Source organism: Pleurodeles waltl, chromosome 8, assembly GCF_031143425.1.
Source record: "Pleurodeles waltl isolate 20211129_DDA chromosome 8, aPleWal1.hap1.20221129, whole genome shotgun sequence".
Lineage (NCBI taxonomy): Eukaryota > Metazoa > Chordata > Amphibia > Caudata > Salamandridae > Pleurodeles > Pleurodeles waltl.
The window spans coordinates 180908204-180924588 of NC_090447.1; the positions used below are offsets into that span (position 1 = coordinate 180908204).

At 41.9% G+C, this 16385-nt stretch overlaps 1 protein-coding gene across 1 annotated transcript in view; it reads right to left on the minus strand.

Annotated features, from left to right (window-relative positions):
• The window catches only part of URB1 (URB1 ribosome biogenesis homolog), a 683114-nt gene that overhangs the window by 267204 nt on the left and 399525 nt on the right, over positions 1-16385 (minus strand). The window contains exons 25-26 of the mRNA XM_069204026.1: positions 3642-3700; positions 1760-1956 (exon numbers count right to left, since the gene is read on the minus strand). Coding sequence (XP_069060127.1) covers positions 1760-1956; positions 3642-3700 — 256 coding nt within the window. The remainder of the gene's footprint in view (positions 1-1759; positions 1957-3641; positions 3701-16385) is intronic.

Genomic DNA, 16385 nt, shown 5'->3' on the forward strand with positions numbered 1-16385 from the left:
GGACGCGTGCGCCCCAAAGGGCGAGTAGAGATGTTTGTCCCACGGTACCGAAGTGTCGATAGAAGACGTAATGCGATCGAAACAATACTGACGAGAAATGAAGCGTTTTCAGAGTTTTCCGAATCAAACTATCGGAGCGAAAGGTAGGACGTCCGAACCCGATGCGGAAAGAAAACAATTGAACATGGAGTCGATGCCCATGCGCAATGGGGCCAAAGAGGAGGAGTCACTCGATCCCGTGACTCGAAAACACTTCTTCGAAGAAAAACAACTTGTAACACTCCGAGCCCAACACTAGATCGCAGAAGTATATGCACAGCATGTGTATCTGCAGCTACACATGCCATCGAACATTATATATATATATATATAAATAATTATATAAAAAATGTTTAGACATAGTGAACTTTAAAAAATTAGATATATTTTCAAGATGTCATGTACACTCTAATTTCTGCCCCGATTTTTTTATTGTTAATTGACATTTGTATAGTGTGGAATCTGCCACTGATTTGTATCATGGATACTTTGAGATCCAGGAATGGCTTTAATAATTCTTGAGAGGTTTTCATTGCAGATCGGAGTCTGATTAAGTTTGTGGAGAAGCACTATCAATAGAGCGACTGGGAATATATCAGTTAGGTGATTGTCTTACCTTAAATATGTTGAGAGTTTGAATGGTTAAACTAAACAGCTGTAACCAATCACTTACAAATCTTTATGGCTGGTAAGCATGCTTACAGCCTGGCATATGTGGTATGCAGCTGGTGTAAGCAAGTGATGTTATGCACCTTACTACCCAGTTGTATTATGTTTGATGTACATTATTAATTCTGTCTTGATGTCCTCTAATGTAGGATAGTATGCGTCAATGTGTAAAATAATGCTATGAGTACAGTAGTACCAATTTACACAGTTGATCTATGTTATGTTGGAAATGCATGTAATATTCAGTCTAATGTCTATTGTGGAATAGTATGCTTATGGTACAGGACTGAGATCAATGCACTTGCTAAAGGTAAGGGGTAGATGAGTCAGGTTTTCCTTTCAAAAAGGAACCGAGAACAAGATTACATGTGTTACGTCTGCAACCTTTACAAGACTGCTCAAGCTTCCCCATAACCTGAACAAACATGATAGTACCAGTGGTTTCCTAAAAACTTGATAAGACTATGAGCAATGTATGCAAACAATGTATTATTATGCTACACAATCAAGGAGTTGGATTTTATAATGAAAATAATATAAGAATTTGTTATCAGTAAACACTGTATTTAAAAAAATATTTAATGATCAATATGGGACGTGAATGCATACTAGAAAAATATAATTGCTAGAACGGACTTGTGTAGAATATGATGTTTCTATGTTGAACTAAAAGAAGAAATTCAATCATTAACTTGGAAGATGATACTGTTTCAAAAATTACCTTTTTCTATATTAAATATGTCAGAATTCCAAAACAAAAAGTCAATTTCAAAGAAAAAAGAACCAAGAAGAACAAAGTAAGCCTAATATGTACAAACGTCAGAGCCTCTATTGGATACACCCCTAAAGAGTCACGAACATGGGGTTTTCGTTGTGAGAATGAACAGAACTCCAACTACCAGAATAATAAGGAGTAATCTTGTAAGTTTAAAATGCTGCTCACTTATTGTGTCATTAGAAATAATTTTAAAATGATAGTCTTGTATTTCATTCATTTCCTGAAGTAATATCAACCACTGTGATAATTAGACTAATTTTAAACACAAAGTACCTCTTGTTCTATTGCTGTCCAGACTTTCTTCATCTCTAGACAGCAGAAAAGATTGTAGAAATAAAGAATGCTGGGTAACCATCATGTGAAGCATCGGCAATTGAATAATTTCTTTGTTTTCTGGGCTTTCCGTCTCATACAGTATGTCAATGGCGGTCTTAAGTGTTCTCAGAAAAGTATTATCCTTGTAGCGACACCTTAAGCACATCAAAACAAATGCAGTTAGACGAATACAAAAAGGAAAATTCAACAAAAGAAAACTACATCTATTACAAAAAAAGAAATGAATGTGGTAAGATCAGTTGTTCTAAGCAAAGACACCACCACACTATTTGTCCTCTGCTAAATAGCTAGACGAGAGATGCTGCCTATTAAGAGGATCTTTAAAGATTACAGAACACATAGCTAGCCTCTTACATTTGAGGGTGTATGCAAGTATATCCTAGCGAGTACTGTATTTCTAGTCCTAATGGTTCCCTTCTTCCACACTCAAGATATATGCTGATTAGGTCACAGACAAAAGTATATTTTTACACTCTTTAGAAACAACTCCCTTTGATGCTCAAGTTCATGTGTGATCCTTGACATGTCGAGCCCCCAACCCCAAGGGGTAAGTGGACTTTGATATCACAGTCTGTCTGTCATCATATATTCCCTGCCTGAGAATGTCGGACAAAATTTCCCTAAATGGGCTATGATCCATCCCCCAAAACCCTCTCCCTCTGGGGTCTCGTTAATTGTTTGTGACCACAGCTTTTGCTATTTGTAGGATTTGCAACTGCAAAATAGGTTTGGACAAGAGAATGTAAGTTGCTTAAAAATAAATGTCTTTACAAAGCACTGATATTCTCTAAGAAGTTGCATGTATATTTTAATGTTCCCCTATGTCAGACTGTGAACACTCAGTAAAAACATTCCTGTCCATACTCCTCTGCTCCCCTAGGTAACTGTATTATGCTTGTAGATACCATGTTGGTCTGATTCTAATTACATTTTTTAAATCTAACTATCTGTACTGCGAGGTGAGTTTTTCCGCTTGCGAACTTAAGAAAAATACAAATGCTAGGCACTACATTGACAGATAAAAAGCTCTTCATCAGTAAATTTGGGATTTCTTGGGGTTCTATGCAATCACGCCAGGGACAGGAATTCCCTCTGAGTTGCGAAGGATTAAAATTAGGTGTTTGAGTGGACCAAAAGGTGCCCTAATCCTTAGATCCAATTGTGCTGGGCAAAATGTGAGTACATGTACAGTAACATGGTACATGGACATGCATGCACATTCCCTGCTTGTCCTTTTTTAAACAAAAAGCTTCTAGAGTGCCAAAAAGTAAAAAAGCAACTGATTTTGTAAAACACACAAACACTTCTATATATATACATTCCAGCTGCAGCAATAATATTTTCAACAGTAACAACACATTTAAGTGTTCTAACCCATGAATGGTTGAATTTCAAGCAAGAAGAGTTCCCAAATCGCTGCACCAAAGACAGACATGAGAGTTTAATGAATCCACAGTTTATAAAAGTCATAACATAATTGTGTTTCAGAATCTCGATCTGATGCGGAGAGATATGTTCACTAATGTATATCACATCTTTTAGAATTTAAATGTGTTAGTTACATCTTTTAGAATTAAACGTGTTAGTTACATTATATACACTATAAATGGACTTCAAAATTTCTAGATAGATATTACATTCAAAGAGTTTTATTGAAATATAGGGACTCATTGCATATATTTCTTTAACTTTAAAACACTAGGAGATCTGGGAAAAAAAGTAAAAACATAACTCAAGTAAGATTCAGCAATATGCGATTGGCAAAAATAAGTAACTTAAAGATCTGACCTGAAAATCACAATAAATATAAACAACTTACTTGAGGCCCTTTTTCACAAAATTGTTCCATTCTGTCACTACCATTTCTTTAAGAAAAAGCTGTTGAAAAGAACCACCAAAGAAGAGTTTAAACAAATATAATGTTACATTCAAATTTTGTAAAGGTAAACGACCTCTGCTATAACATTTAAAATAACATCATACAAACTATGCATAACATCGATCTGGAGTTTTGATCATACTGAAAACGTAAACACTTTACAAACTGTGTCACCGTTCATCACATACCCTGGCTACGTAGTTAGGTAGGAGTCTGGAACATATAAAAAGGATTAATACCTTATTTGCACAGGAGCATAGCTAACAGTGGTGCAGCCGGAGCAATTCACCGGGGCCCAGAGGTAGAAGAGGGCCCAGTTACAACAGTCCCATGAGTCCACAGAGGGAATCTAAATAACCATGATACAGTTCCAAAAGTGGACATAACATTAAAGGCGACCTTACATTTTGTTTTTATCTAGTCATTTTTGCTGTGCGGTCAAAGACAAAAGTCAAATGTCTGGCTAGTGTTCTGACAAATTGCTGCTTATTCTTTTCAAATGGAGACTGATGTTTACTTTTCTTTTGCTTACTGAAAAATGTGAGGATTTTGTAAAGTGAAATATGTGAAAATCTTGCTGGTGAAATAGAAAAGTCTGAAGAACGTCCTTTTCTCCAAATACACAACACCATTGAAATACCTATAAATGAACTGCAAAAGCATTTCAAAGTAAACAAACAGGAAAGCACAAATGAAGAGCTTTTTTCTTATTCTAAAGTGTGATTGTAGGGAACTGTGTTTTTGTTGCAGTACACCCCCCACTTTTTGCCTGGTATTTGATGCAACCTTGACTGAAGTGCACTAGGCCCCTGCCAACCAGGTCTCCAGTGCCAGTGTTTTTTCCCTTAAAAATGTCGAATTGGCAAATACTTTAGCCCCCCTCTGTAAGTCCCTAGTAAATGGTACCCCTGGTACCTAGGGCCTGAGGTGCTAAAGAGGGACCCCAAGGACTGCAGCACAAATTGTGCCACCCTAGGAGACCCCTCACCAAGCACATGACAGGCTGCCATTGCAGGCTGCATGTCTTGGTGCAGACAAAAGAGAAAACATGACATGGCACACAGCCTGTGTGCAATGTCCCCATACCCTACATGCAATATATATATATGTCACCGCTCTAGCAGGCCTTACACCCCTAAGGCAGGGTACAATATATTACATGTGAGGGCATATCTGCACTGGCAGATATGACCTTGCTACGTCTGTCAATTCTCAGACATGGTAAGTAACTAGGGAAGCCATTTTAAATACATATGCTGGACACTGGTCCATATGAGTTTCCCACCTACATGATGGCTTCAGCGAAGCTAGGCATGTTTGGTATCAAACATCTCGTATTGGTGAATCTACAATGATGCCAGTGTTGGATTTCCCAATACATGTACCCAGAGGGCACCTTAGAGGTGTCCCCTGACACCCTACCAGCCTCTGGTGAGCTTACTGACCAGTTCCTGTCAGTCTGACAACTGAGACACTGTTATGGAGCACTAGGGCGAGAGCCTTCATCTCCCAGGAGGCCCAGAACAAAAACCTTTTCAGGAAGAGGGTGCATCACCCCCTCCCATAGGATGACCTGCTGATTAGCCTTTCTAAGGTGGCAAGCCTCAAAGAGATGCTGCCTTTGAAATGCAAATCTGGCTCCCCTCACAGAAGAGGAAGCCACCCCCACCCCGTCCAGAGCTCATTTGGCTCCTGTAGATCCGTGTAGATCCTTCAAGGTTTTCCTAACAGCTGAAAAAAATTATATTGAGTTGAAAAAACATTTCTGTCTATGTTTTCTTCTGTAACTTTTTCCAGCTATGGCAGATTTTTTAAAGCAATATACCGTTACGTCTGCTGGACTCTTATGGTTGCGGGGATATGTAGGGCTTGTAGGTTCATCAAGAACCCTAGGTACCCAGAGCCAATAAATGAGCTGCACCTTGCAATGAGTTTTCATTGAATAACAGGTATACAGCAATTCATTTGGTAAAATATAAAGAGTGAAAAATAGGTATCAAGGAAGCCTTTGTATTTCCACAATGGGCACAAGATAAGGTGTTGAGAAGCAGAGGTTATTTGCACATCTCTGAATTTATGGGTCTCCATACTAGCATGTGAATTAAAGGGCATTTCTCAAGTAGACTTCTTTCTTGCACACTGTCTTACATTTGGAGGAAAAAATGTGGAGAAAGACAATGGGCAATAACACTTGTTCTTCTATTCTGTGTTCCCCCAAGTCTCCCGATAAAAAAGGTACCTCAGTTGTATGGGTAGGCTTAGTGCCCGCGATAGGAAATGCCCAAAAACACAACATGGATATATACATTTTTCTAATGAAAAATTAACAGTTTTTTTGCAAAGTTTCTAGCTGTGAATTTTGGCCTCTAGCTCGGCTGGCACTCAGGGAAACCTAGCAACCCTGTGCATTTTTTTAAAACTAGACACCTAGGGGAATACAGGATGGGATGACTTGTGGGGCTCTTATTGGGTTCTGTCACCCAAAATCCTTTGCACACCTCAGAATGTGGCTAAAAAACAAGTTTTCCTCACACTTCAGTGCTGTAAAGTTCTGAAATCTGAGAGGACCCACAAACTTCCTTACACCCAGCATTCCCCCACTTTTTACCGATAGAAATGGTACCTCACATATGTGGGTAGGCCTAGTGCCTGAGACAGGAAACGCCCCAAAACGCAACATGGACACATCACATTTTAACATTGAAAACTGACCTGTTTTGTGCTAAGTGCCTAGCTGTGGATTATGGCCTGTAGCTCAGCCAGCACCTACAGAAACCTAGCAAACCTGTCCTTTTTTTTGTTTTTGTTTTAAACTTGACACCTAGGGGAATCCAGGCTGGGGTGACTTGTGCGGCTCTCACTGTGTTCTGTTACCCATAATCCTTTGCAAACCTCAAAATATGGCCAAAAAAAACAAACAAATTCCTCACATTTCGGTGCTGCAAAGTTCTGGAATCTGACGGGAGCCACAAACGTCCTTCGACACAGCATTCTCCCACATCTCCCGATAAAAATGGTACCTCACTTGTGTGGGTAGGCGGAGTGCCAGCGACAGGGAAGGGTCAAAAACACAACATGGACACATCAAAATTATCTATTACGAAAGTACCTGTTTTTGCAGGGGGGCACCTGCGTTTTTGGTCCTGGGCTTGGCAGCCATCTAGGGAAACCTACCAAACCCAGACATTTCTGAAAACTAGACACCTGAGGGAGTCCAGGGAGGTGACTTGCGTGAATCTCCCAATGTTTTCTTACCCAGAATCCCTGCAAACCCCCAATTTAGCTAATAAAAATAACATTTTCCTCGCATTTCTGTGTAGGATCACCACACCAGCATTAATTTCCTACCACCCAATGTTCCCCTTGGTCTCCCGATAAAAATGATACCTCACTGGTGTAGGTGGACCAAGTGCCTGTGACAGCGAAGGGCCAAAAAACATGTCAAAATTGAGAGGGAACCAAAGTGGGTCCAAAAGGGCAGTTTAAAAAAAAAAAAAAAAAAAGTTTTAGGCTGACAAGTGGGGCACAATTTTTATTGGTATAGATACGACAATGCTGGGTGGAAGGAATTTTGTGGATTTTTGCTGATTCCAGAAGGTTCCATCACAAATACGTAGGGAAAATGTGTGATTTCAAGCAAAGCTGGCGGTTTGCAGGGCATTGCGGGTAAGAAAATGGTGTGGGGTGCATGTGAAGCACACCAACCTGAACTCACCCAGATGTTTAGTTTTCAGATGCATCTGGGTCTGGTAGAGTTTTCTAGGTTAGCCAAACTCTCTTGGCCAAAATGCAAAATCAAAACCCCCCAAAAATCAAATGTCCTCTTGCTTGCCATTGGGATGACATGCTTTAGTAGGCAGAGGGGGCTGGAAGACAGTAATCCCCTTCCGTTGGGGGTGGGGGGCATAACCATGGCCATTGTGATTGGCAGCCCCAACCCCTCTTTTTTTTTTATATTTATTTTTTAATTCACTGGCATCTAGGAGGCTTTCTGCCCTCCCAGGAGTGAATCGGGGGTAGTTACCCCATCTGTCAACCGGTGGGCAGAACGACTTTGACCCATTTATTTGGGGTGGGGGGGAGGGGGAATAGGAGGGGAATCTTGGGGGTGCCAGCAGAAGTGATTCCGCCGCCATTCCTGCCCGAGGGAGTGGGTGTGAGAACCACCGGGGGAGTACTCCCCCTGTGGGCTGGTACCAGGACCTTCTGGATACATCTGTGGCACAGGATCGCTGTGCCACAGGACGTAACCATTACGACCATGTAACTGAAGGGGTTAAATAACGGTAACTTTAGGGTTTAAAGGAGGGTTGTGGTAAAGGAAGCTATTGGTGGGTAGTGTATGGAAAATGTTACTTACCCAGTGTACATCTGTTCGTGGCATTAGTCGTTGCAGATTCACATGCTGTGCACATTTCGCCATCTGGTGTTGGGCTCGGAGTGTTACAAGTTGTTTTTCTTCGAAGAAGTCTTTTCGAGTCACGAGATCGAGGGACTCCTCCCATTTCGGCTCCATTGCGCATGGCCGTCGACTCCATCTTAGATTGTTTTCCCCGCAGAGGGTGAGGTAGGAGTTGTGTATGCTAGTAATAGTGCCCATGCAATGGAGTGAATACATATGTACATAATGTAGTTTAAAGTAATATATTTACAAATTTACAAATGTTCAAGATCAACTTCTAAACGGCTACAGGCTCCCGGGGAGGCGGGTGGGCGCATGTGAATCTGCAGCGACTAATGCCACGAACAGATGTACACTGGGTAAGTGACATTTTCCGTTCGATGGCATGTGTAGCTGCAGATACACATGCTGTGCATAGACTAGTAGGCAGTTATCTCCCCAAAAGCGGTGGTTCAGCCTGTAGGAGTTGAAGTTGTTTGAAACAATATTCGTAGTATTGCTTGACCTACTGTGGTTTGTTGTGCCGTTAGCACATCTACACAGTAGTGTTTGGTAAATGTATGAGGCGTAGACCATGTAGCTGCCTTACATATTTCGGTCATTGGAATATTTCCCAGAAAGGCCATGGTAGCACCTTTCTTTCTAGTTGAGTGTGCCTTTGGTGTAATAGGCAGTTCTCTTTTTGCTTTAAGATAACAGGTTTGAATGCACTTAACTATCCATCTAGCAATGCCTTGTTTAGAAATTGGATTTCCTGTATGAGACTTTTGCAAATGTAGTAAGTATCCTACGATGTCTTTGGCAGATGCGTGTAAGGGTTGCATTTGATTATTATGGCAGTAATAAACAAATCTTTTCCACTTATTTGCATAGCAATGTCTAGTGGTAGGTTTCCTAGCTTGTTTTATGACCTCCATACATTCCTGTGTAAGGTCTAGGTGTCCGAACTCTAGGACTTCAGGAGCCAAATTGCTAGATTCAGCGATGCTGGATTTGGGTGACTGATTTGTTGTTTGTGTTGCGTTAACAGATCTGGTATGTTTGGAAGTTTGACATGAGGCACTACTGAGAGGTCTAGTAGTGTTGTGTACCAAGGTTGTCTTGCCCATGTTGGCGCTATTAGTATGATTCTGAGTTTGTTTTGACTCAACTTGTTTACCAGATATGGAAGGAGTGGGAGAGGGGGAAAAGCGTAAGCAAATATCCCTGACCAACTCATCCATAACGCGTTGCCCTGAGACTGATCTTGTGGGTACCTGGATGCGAAGTTTCGGCATTTTGCGTTTTCCTTTGTTGCAAATAGATCTATTTGTGGTGTTCCCCAACTCTGGAAGTAGGTATTCAGTATTTGGGGGTGAATTTCCCATTCGTGGATCTGTTGGTGATCCCGAGAGAGATTGTCTGCTAACTGATTCTGAATTCCTGGAATAAATTGTGCTATTAGGCGAATGTGGTTGTGAATCGCCCAATGCCATATTCTCTGTGCCAGGAGACACAACTGTGTTGAGTGTGTCCCTCCCTGTTTGTTTAGGTAATACATCGTTGTCATGTTGTCTGTTTTGACAAGAATGTGTTTGTGGCTTATTATGGGTTGAAATGCTTTCAGCGCTAGAAATGCTGCCAATTGTTCTAAGTGATTTATGTGAAACTGTTTTTGGTGAGTGTCCCATTGTCCTTGGATGCTGTATTGATTGAGGTGTGCTCCCCACCCTATCATGGAGGCATCTGTCGTTATTACATATTGTGGCACTGGGTCTTGGAAAGGCCGCCTTTGGTTTAAATTTATACTGTTCCACCATTGAAGCGAGGTGTATGTTTGGCGGTCTACCAACACCAGATCTAGAAGTTGACCCTGTGCCTGTGACCACTGTGATGCTAGGCACTGTTGTAAAGGCCGCATGTGCAACCTTGCGTTTGGGACAATGGCTATGCATGAGGACATCATGCCTAGGAGTTTCATCACCATTTTGACTTGTATTTTTTGTTTAGGATACATGGCCTGTATTACATTGTGAAATGCCTGAACCCTTTGTGGACTTGGAGTGGCAATCCCTTTTGCTGTGTTGATTGTTGCCCCTAAGTATTGCTGTGTTTGATACAGCAGAAGGTGTGACTTTGTGTAGTTGATTGAGAAACCTAGTTTGTGGAGGGTTTCTATGACATACTTTGTGTGTTGTGAACACCTTTCTAGCGTGTTGGTTTTGATTAACCAATCGTCTAGGTACGGGAACACATGTATTTGCTGCCTTCTGATATGTGCAGCTACAACTGCCAGGCACTTTGTAAAAACTCTTGGCGCAGTTGTTATTCTGAATGGCAACACCTTGAATTGGTAATGTATCCCTTGGAATACAAACCTTAAGTACTTTCTGTGTGAAGGATGTATCGGTATATGGAAATATGCATCCTTTAGGTCTAGTGCTGTCATGTAGTCTTGTTGTTTGAGCAGTGGGATTACGTCTTGTAATGTCACAATGTGAAAGTGATCTGATTTGATGTAGGTATTTAATGTTCTGAGATCTAATATAGGTCTCAGACTCTTGTCTTTTTTGGGTATGAGAAAGTACAGAGTAAACTCCTGTTCCTTTCTGATGTTTTGGTACTAATTCTATTGCTTCTTTCAGTAGCAATGCCTGAACTTCTAGTCCTAGAAGATCTATATGTTGTTTTGACATATTGCGTGTTTTCGGTGGGACGTTTGGAGGGAATTTGAGAAATTCTATGCAATAACCATGCTGGATAATTGCCAGCACCCAAGTGTCTGTTGTTATCTCCTCCCAATGTTTGTAAAATTGGCTTAGTCTCCCCCCCACAGGTGTTATGTGTTGGGGATGTGTGACTTGGAAGTCACTGCTTGTTTTGAGGGGTTTTGGGGCTTTGGAACTTCCCTCTATTCTTTTGGAATTGTCCCTCTCTATATTGCCCCCGAAAACTTCCCCGCTGATATTTGCTTTGATAAGTGGGTCTTGCTTGTGAGGTTGTGGCCTCTGTAGGTTGACCTATAAACCCTCCCCTAAATTGTGTTTTGCGAAATGTGCCTCTGCTTTGTGGGGAGTAGGGTGCGCCCATGGCTTTTTCCGTATCAGTATTTTTTTGAGTTTTTCAATAGCAGTGTCGACTTCCGGCCCAAACAACTGCTGTTCATTAAAGGGCATATTCAGCACGGCTTGTTGTATTTCCGGCTTGAATCCTGACGTATGCAACCATGCGTGTCTCCTTATCGTTATTGCAGTATTTACTGTCCTTGCAGCCGTATCTGCTGCATCCATTGCTGACCGTATCTGATTATTGGAGATACTTTGTCCTTCTTCTACCACTTGTTGTGCCCTTTTCTGGAACTCTTTGGGTAAGTGTTCTATGAAATGCTGCATTTCGTCCCAATGAGCTCTATCGTATCTTGCCAAAAGTGCTTGTGAATCGGCAATACGCCATTGGTTTGCTGCTTGTGCTGCAACCCTTTTACCCGCAGCATCAAATTTGCGACTCTCCTTGTCTGTAGGTGGTGCATCTCCCGAGGTATGAGAGTTTGCTCTCTTGCGAGCTGCCCCAACAACCACAGAGTCTGGTGTTAATTGCTGCGTAATATAAACAGGGCCTGTTGACGGTGGCTTGTACTTTTTCTCCACCCTTGGAGTTATGGCTCTGCCTTTTACAGGATCCTGAAATATTTGTTTGGAATGTTTTAGCATTCCCGGGAGCATAGGTAAGCTTTGGTATTGGCTATGAGTGGAGGAGAGTGTATTAAACAAAAAGTCATCCTCAATTGGTTCTGAATGCAAGGTGACGTTATGAAAAGCAGCTGCCCTTGAGACCACCTGCGTGTAGGATGTACTGTCTTCAGGTGGCGACGGCCTCGCAGGGTAACAGTCTGGGCTGTTATCTGATACAGGAGCATCATAAAGGTCCCATGCGTCGGGATCATCTTGACTCATTGCAGTATGAGTCGGGGATTGCATCAGTGGTGGAGTGGCTACCGGTGATGTGTGCATTGATGGTGGTGGAGTTGTTTGTCTTGCCACCTTTGCCTGTGGCTGCTTGTCCTTTTCTTGAAAGGCAAGTCTTCTTTTCATCTTAATTGGGGGAAGAGTGCTTATCTTCCCTGTGTCTTTTTGAATGTGGAGCCTTCTTTGAGTGTAGTCTGGCTCAACTTATTCAAGTTCCTCTCCGAACTTATGTCCTTGCATCTGGGAGGACAATCCCTGTTCTTCTGTGTAGGAACCTGTTTTCGGTTCCGAGGCTGGATGTTTCGGAATCTAAATCTTTTCGGTCGCCTTTTTGGGCTCCGAGGAAACCTTCTTTATTTTCAGCGTTGTGGTGTCTCGGTGCCAAACCATTTCGGTGCCACTGTCTCGGTGCCGAATCTGCTCGGAGCCGCTGTGTGGCGGTATCTCGACCGGAGTCAGATGACTTCACCACATGCATGCCCTTTTTCGGTGCCGATGATCGGTCACCTATTTTTCGGGGTAAGCCATGGCCTGTTGGCGGTGGCGTCCCCTGAGCTTTTGTTGTCTTCTCGTGAGTTTTATGTTTCGACGTCTTACTCACGGTTTTCGGCGTTTCTTCAGGATCGAGCTCGTCCGAGTCCGATTCCTGGATGGAGAAGGTTTCTTCTTCCTCCTTGAAACGCCCTTGTCCTGTCGGCGCCGACGCCATCTGCAGTCTTCTCGCTCTTCGGTCTCTTAATGTCTTCCTCGACCGAAACGCTCGACAGGCTTCACAGGTATCCTCCTTGTGCTCTGAAGACAGACACAAGTTACAGACCAGATGCTGATCTGTATATGGATACTTGTTATGACATTTTGGGCAGAAGCGGAATGGGGTCCGTTCCATCAGCCTTGGCCGGGCTGACCAGGCCCCGACGGGGGATCGGAAAAACCCCGAAGGGCCACCGGAGCTCTTCAAAAGTCGGTGTCGATCTGTTGTAACTAACCCGATACCGAACGCAAATAATACCGACGATTTTTCCGAGATTCTAACTAACTTTCCGACCTGAAACAGGGAGCGAAAAGGAACACGTCCGAACCCGATGGCGGAAAAAAGCAATCTAAGATGGAGTCGACGCCCATGCGCAATGGAGCCGAAATGGGAGGAGTCCCTCGATCTCGTGACTCGAAAAGACTTCTTGGAAGAAAAACAACTTGTAACACTCCGAGCCCAACACCAGATGGCGGGATGTGCACAGCATGTGTATCTGCAGCTACACATGCCATCGAACATATATATATATATTTTTTTATTTTTCACTTAAAAAAAACCAAAGGTTACCGGAACGTTATAGTTAGGATCTGAATTTACTAGCACAAAACCATAGAAATTCACTAAAAAAAAAAATAAAAAAAAAAGGTTAAAGGGAAGTTTTAGTTAGGATCTGAATTTATTCGCACAAAACCATGGAAATTCAGCTATTAGAGTTATTTTCACGTAACTATAGCTCGTGCCCTCGCCATGCAGTTTCCTCATCAATATTTTTACTGCAAATGTAACAGAGATATTATCAATGATGTCATAGTAGATGTCACAAGTGATGTAATTCTGGGGTAATTAGTGCATAGTGATGGCGCAAGTTACAGTTACTTGAAAAAAACTAACTAACAGCTGAATTTCTATGGTTTTGTGTGTGTAAAATCTGAACCTAACTATAATGTTCCTGGAACACCTTAGGGTTTTTAGTGAATTTCTAATTTTATATTTATTCATTTTTTAAACTGTTTCCTAACTATAACGCCTTTGTAAGCTTTGGAATCTTCAGCAAATGTCTAGGGTTTAACGTTAAGTGAGAAGCCCATCGTAATGCATAGTGGGGGCCGTTGGACACACGGCCTGGCCTGAAATTGTGCTGTCCCCACCCAGGCTTGCTGCTCCTGCCCCCATTCCTTCTTGCCATTCATTGTCCAAGTCCAGGCCCCCCTGCTCCCTTAATACAGTTGTGTGCGGCTGTTGTTCTGCCACAGCCCTTCCCAATTGCCCTGAACAGTTAGCTTGCTGGCACATGCACCTCCTACCTACCCTCTGTTGTCTGAGTCCATGCAGCAACCCCCTCCTTCCTGTCTTACATGCCACTACCCACTTACTCCAGCCTTTTAGGGACATTATGCTGCAACTTTCCCTCCTGTCTGCACAGTATGGACAGCTTGCTGCCCTTTCCGCTTTCCCCTCTGCTCTCTGTTGTCCATGTGCATGCATCATTCCCTTCCTATTGCTTTCCATGGACCGTTGTGCTGCACTGCTCTCTGCTCGCTTTGTGTGGTGTATTGTGGTGTTGCAACCCCGAACACTTGCCCAGTAAGGTCAGTTTGGTGCCCCTGCCCATCTCTCTCCTGCCCTCTATTATCTGACTTCATGTCTCAAACCCATTCTTCCGTCCCTCTGTGATCCAATGTACCATACTTTCCAACATTTTTAACTTGGTAAGAGAGATTTTGGGGAAAAAAACCTGGGGAATACATTTTCCCCACTGACATACATTGAAAAAGTGGATATTTTAGGCAGGAGGCAGAAAAAAAATCAAGCCTTTTTGGGCTTAAAAACACCGGGAGTCTCCTGCCAGAATTGGGTCTGTCGGCATGTGTGGCTGAACTGCCTCTTCCTTCTGCCCTCAATGGTCTGTTATACTGCCACAGCCTCTCCTGCCTGGTTGGTTTGTTGCCCCGTCACCTTTCCTATGCCCTCTATGGTCTATTGTGCTGCCACTTCCCCTCCCGCCTGCCCAGTGTGGCCAACTTGTTGCCTCTGCACCCTCCTTAATGCCCTAAATTAGTCTGTGCCCCAGACCTCTGCCTCCACACAGTATTCTAATGAACAATCACATTGCTAACATACTATAATTATTACAAACGTGTGGCATGCCTGACTTCATCTTGATGTAACCAAAACTGTAATACCTAAAGCATTTCCTTTAGAAATTATAAAAATGAGAGGGTCTTATTCCCACAAAAAATATTGTGAGTGGTGTAAAAAACTAAAATGAGGACATATTTTCTAAGTTCTCAAAAACAACAAAGCATGTTTAAATTAATTCCTATATTTATCTTTTTTTATTCAGTTGATCACTTGATTATTTGTTAAATTTAGGGTCTTATGTAAAGCAGTCCAGTACCTTTGTGTCAAGTCTGTGGTATATAAAAGTGCAAAAAAAAAACTAATAAGTGTTTTGCACACTTCTGTGGTTGGGCTATGCTTGGGCTACATTTGGGTGATATTTGTGCTACAGTTGGCCTCTTTTCCTCTTGTGGTCATCATGGGAGACTTATTTGTTATGAAGCTCCCTAATTTTCTCAATACTACAGTAGCCTCAGAAAAAAAGGCTTTCAGTTTTCCACTTCAATTCCATTAACATGGCGGTCAGATGTGCCACACTTTTGGCATCAATTCAGAATGACTCTAGTTGCACAATAGAACTCTGTGGAGAAGCTGCTAATCACTATTGAGTTAACTGGCTGTCTGCTGCTGGTGTTGAAAGTGCATGTTTCAGTCGGCATTTCAGAATGTTTTGAGGAAATATATGAGGAAGATATTTGGGAACTCCCTTAAAACATGTCCTAAGTTTTCTGTCTTCAGCATGAACCATAACTCCTATGTCAAAATGAAACCCTTAATTTTGTTCCTTTCTAAATTAAATGTTTCAAGTTTTACCAGTTTTATTCAATCAAGATGACTTTAGGTGTGCCACACTTTGTCATAAGTAAGACTGTTAGTGCTTTAGTTGTTCTGTAGAACACTCAAACACTCTGGGAGGCTGCGTCCAAATTTGGATTTCCTTCACTATCTTGAAAATGGATTTACACCAAATAAAAAAAAGTGTGATCTCTGGATTAAAAGCTACATTTGTGCCAAATTTGGTTTAATTCCTTCCAGCAGTTCGGCTTGTAGCTGTGTTCAAAATCCTTATATGAATTTAAATGGGAAATGCACTTTTGTGACCACCATTTTTCTTGGCACCCGCTTGACGGATCACCCCAAAACTTTCTATGCACAACAAGACCCTTGGGCACACTTTTTTGGGAAAGGTTTGAGAAGAATTGTCAAACGGCACCAAAGTAATAGCCAAGTCAAAAAAAGCTTTTTCAATGGAAACTAGGTCCTAACTATAAACTACCTACTGGTGTCCTTCAGCAGGTAATATATATATATATATGTATATATATATACACACACACACACATATATATATATACACACACACACACATACACCTATATATACATACACATATATGGAAAATGTCACTTACCCAGTGTACATCTGTTTGTGACATGTAGTGCTGCCGATTCACATGCTATGCA